The sequence below is a fragment of the Limulus polyphemus genome, unplaced genomic scaffold (genome assembly GCF_000517525.1).
Source record: "Limulus polyphemus unplaced genomic scaffold, Limulus_polyphemus-2.1.2 Scaffold209, whole genome shotgun sequence".
NCBI lineage: Eukaryota > Metazoa > Arthropoda > Merostomata > Xiphosura > Limulidae > Limulus > Limulus polyphemus.
In genome coordinates this window covers 653,734-658,341 of record NW_013665819.1, presented here as the reverse complement: position 1 = coordinate 658,341, position 4,608 = coordinate 653,734, and the positions used below count along the sequence as shown (strand labels likewise).

Genomic DNA, 4,608 nt, shown 5'->3' with positions numbered 1-4,608 from the left:
AAATTTCAAAAAACAATTTTGAAGGGATGGGACAAGAATTATCTGTTGTGAATTGGGCAGCTGAGTTACTTGGAGACACTAATCAGATGTGGAAAATTTTTAAATATAATTTTTTTAATATTCAAGGTAAACCTATTCCTTATAGAAAGAAAAGGGTAGATAAAAGTAAAAAACCAGGTTGGCTCACAAGGAGATAAAATTAAAGAAAAGCATAATAAATTTAAGAAATTTAAATTGACCGGTATGACAGGAGATTTAGAAGATCAAGAAAGTTGGTGAAACAGGAAATTAGGACATCAAAAAGGTTGGCTGAAAATGTAAAAATTAACAGTAAGGATTTCTTTATACACATTAAGGGGAAACAAAATGTTAGGACGGACCCTTGAGGGATGATAAAGGAAGGACATTAAAAATTAGGACATCAAAAAGGATGTATGAGAAAAGATTGGCTGAAAATGTAAAAAATAACAGTAATAATTTCTTTAAATACATTAAGGGTAAACAAAATGTTAGGATGGGGATAGGACGCCTGAGGGATGACAAAGGAAGGCTTGTATCTGAAGATTGTGAGAATGGCTGAGTTATTAAATTGTGCTTTTTATTCAGTTTTTACTAATGAAGATTTAAGCAGTATTCCACATCTTGAACAGTTGATAAATGGAAATGAGATCAAACAAGATTACTGCAATAATTCGGAGTTGGTTAAGAAAAAAATTGGGAAGTTTAAAAAACGATAAGGCTCCTGGGCCAGATAACATTTCCCCAAGAGTTTTGAAGGAGGTTAAAGATTGGATATTTGAGCCACTTACTACTATTTTTTGTCAGTCCTTGAATAGTGGGCAGGTACCAGAGAATTGGAAGTTAGATGATGTAACTCCTCTTTTCAAGGGAGGTGATAAAAACTGTCCCAGTAATTATAGACCCATTTATCTCACATCAGTTGTGGGAAAAGTCTTGGAAAGTCTGTTAGAAGATGCTTTACAAAGTTATTTAACAAAATTTAGAAATTTATTGAATAGTCAACACAGTTTCACTAAGGGGAAAATCTTGTCTTACAAATCTTTTGACATTCTTTGAAAAGGTTACTGCTTATGTAGATGAGAGTAAGGGTATAGATTAGGTGTATCTGGATTTTCAGAAAGCATTCGATAAGGTGCCACATAAAAGGCTTGTAAAAAAATTATCTCTATAGGTGTGGGAGATAAGTTAGCAAATTGGATAGAAGAGTGGCTGGATGGAAGAGAGCAAAGGGTTGTTACAAATGGAGTTCAGTTAAACTGGATTAATGACACAAGTGGGGTAGCTCAGGGCTCAGTCTTAGAACCTTTGCTCTTTTGATTTACATCAATGACATAGTTGAAAGAAGGATCAATAAATTACTTAAATTTGCAGATGATATTAAGGTGTTGAAGGTGTGAAGAGGATGCTGCTAATTTACAAAAGGATTTAGATCATTTAGTGAGTTGGACAAGTAAATGGCAAATGTGTTTTAATTATAACTAGCAGAGACCCGAAAAACCTTAACATTATTATGAAGGAAAGGAATCCTGGTGTAATATTCGATCAGTCTTTAAAGTCATCCAAGCAGTGTGCTGTTGCTAGTGGTAAGGCAAATAGGATTTTAGATTGCATCTACAGAAATACTGAATACAAGTCTAAAGAGGTTATAATTTCATTGTACAGGTCACTGATTAGGCCACATTTGGAATATTGTGTTCAGTTTTGGGCTCCTTACCTTAGGAAAGTCATTGAATTGTTGGAAAGGGTTCAGAGAAGGGTTACTAGAGTGGTGCCTGGGATGAAGGGGTTGTCATATGAGGAAAGGTTGAAATCTCTCAAACTGTTTTCTCTTGAAAAAAGAAGAGTTAGGGGGAATCTGATTGAGATGTTTAAGGTTGTAAAGGGAACTGATAGCGTTGATTGCATCATCTTTTTTCATATCTAACAGAGAGAATAGCAAGACTAGGTGATACAAGTATAAATTTTGGCAAGGTAGGAGTCATCTTCAGCTAAGACAGTTTCATTTTTCTAACAAGGTAGTTGACCTTTGGAATGGATTGCCTTCGGATGTTGTAGAGGCAATAAATTTAAGTGGGTTTAAGAAAAAGCTTTATAAGTATATGAATGATAAGGGGTGGCTTTAAGATTTTTTGTTGTTAATAATTTTAATTTAGTTTAGAGGATGGAACAGCCAATATGGACCAATAGGTCCCATGTTGTCCCCAAACGTAATTTTATACATGTTAAAGTTGTCAAATCTTGGGTAGAAACTAGGGTTTGTGTCAACTACACAAGTACCCAATTAGGCTATGGTAACGAGTTTCTGTCAACTGCTCAAGTTTCAAGTTTAGACTAGAAACTAGGATTTGTGTAAACTATCATGGTCCAAATTCTGACGATAAAATGAGGGTTTGTGCCAACTACCACGGTCCAAGTTTAGGCTAGAAATTAGTTTTTACTGAATACTTTATCACCAAATGATAATGAAATGAGACAATCCTAGTATATTAAGCTCAAAATTTTCTGACTATTGTTCCACAGTGTAAGATAACTCATACCTGCCGAATGATACTAGGTGCTTCTTTTGCAATCCATGCTAGGTCCAGAGGTATAGCAGAACTGTGAGGAGACAAAGCACAGTCCAAGAGAAAGTCCCGACTATAACAGATTCCTGACACACTGCTTACTGTAGATGTAGGCTCCTCATTGAATTCTTCAACAGCATTAGTACTGGACATTCTTGCAAATTTTGTTCTCCTTGCTTTTGCACTTAGAGCATTGATGGTTGCAGTGGATTCAGCCTTAGAATGAATAGACAAATTTTCATTAGAGTAAAATGAGAAGCTCCTCTACTCTCCTTCTAAAATAAGACTACATTATGTAAAAATTCTCTCTCTTCAAAGACTGACAACACAAAAACAGTCATATATAGAAGCTAAATAAATCTTTCAGTTAACATTAATAATCACTGAAAAAATTAGCTTATTTTTAAACCTCCATAATGGCAGACTTATTTCAATGTAGCAGCAGTTACAAGAGTTTGTCATATTTCACCTCATATCATGATACAAAGAGTGGTTGGTAGTAAACAAAAATAGTGATTGAAGTGGTTAACTCTGGATCAAACTTCTACAATCTAGACCAACAAATCTTTACACACATAGTGTTGTACAAGAATTGCACACATAAATGCAGTGCATTATGAGAAATATAATTAATGAAAAACTAAACATTTATACTTTATGCTAGTGTTGGTGTTGGGATTAAATATCTACCAGCAATGCCATGTTTTCTGCCAGTTGTCAGCTGCATAAAATGTAAGGTTCACAGAGAAATGGAAAAATAAATACTTGTATGTAAAAATGTACAAGTTAATCACCATCTACATATCTGGGTTAAACATGAATGTAAATTGGGCAGTTGATGCAATTTTCACTCTTGATTAAAGCATGGAAGTACTCTGTTGAAACCTCAGAAGTGATAATTATTTAAATTCTGCTTAGTTTATGTTGTCATAAATATAAAACCAGTTATTCACAAAATATGTTTACAAAAGTTATCAGAAATGCTAAAACATACGAGTAAAATAAATATATCAAAAAAGTGTCAGGTAAAATTAAACTACAAATTTAAGAACTTCATAGTTCTATGTCTCAAAATCACTCATATTTTTTACACTGCCACAACAATCATTTTGATAAATTTATCTAAGACTACTAGATGTGTTATTTTAATACCAAAAACACTCACTATACTGGTTTTAATATGATAATTTGGAATCAAAAGACATTATTTCTCCAGTACTCCATGAGCTGTTATAGGTTCATCAAATTTATGTTAAGAATCACATGATTACTACAGAGCTCAAGGAAGTATAAGATCTTGTCACCATTAATCAGTTTTATTTTCTTAATCTCCACTAATGAAATTAAGATTTGCTGTTAAATGTTTTATGAAACAAAAACATAAATAATTAGTATGACCAGAAGTCAAAATGAGAATAATCACACACACGTAATGCTATATCATACTTCTCTATTAACTGAATGTGCATAGGATTGGTCTATTGGATTGACCACTTATTGGGGTAGTAATGTTGATTATAATTCCAAATGTGATAAGATATTAATAAAAGTAAAAGTCTGTTGTATATAAAAACTCAAAAGTATTAAAAAAGTTTTGTAAAAAAAAAATTATATATATATATATATATATATGTCTGTGAAATGACAAAAATCAGTGTGATATACACTGACAAGTCAATGCACAAAGTGAAAAAACTTCTGTTCATTGTATTGTTTCAAGTTGCAAAACCTCTAAAACCTTCTAAAGACACATCTACAGTTTCTTCAGTATTCTTTTATTTACATATATATTTATTTAACCTAACCTGGTATTTTCTCTAATAACATAAAAAGCTGATAACTCTAACATTAAATCCATAATACCATGTTGAATGGCACCTCTGCACACTATGATCCCCACCTGTGCACATAGGGTTAACTGTTCAAAATTTTCACAAATGAAACAGGATGTTAGACAGGGATCTGAATCAAAAATAACCACAAAATACAAAACAGAAAAAATTCTATACTCAATTTTATATTT

The 4,608-nt window shown here is 32.6% G+C and overlaps 1 protein-coding gene across 4 annotated transcripts in view; it reads right to left on the bottom strand.

The window, feature by feature from the left end:
- The window catches only part of LOC106478408 (eukaryotic translation initiation factor 4E-binding protein Mextli-like), a 49,112-nt gene that overhangs the window by 4,005 nt on the left and 40,499 nt on the right, over positions 1-4,608 (bottom strand). For all 4 annotated transcript variants that reach the window (XM_022382006.1, XM_022382007.1, XM_022382009.1 and 1 more), the window contains exon 16: positions 2,559-2,801. In XM_022382006.1, the coding sequence (XP_022237714.1) occupies positions 2,559-2,801 (243 nt within the window). The remainder of the gene's footprint in view (positions 1-2,558; positions 2,802-4,608) is intronic.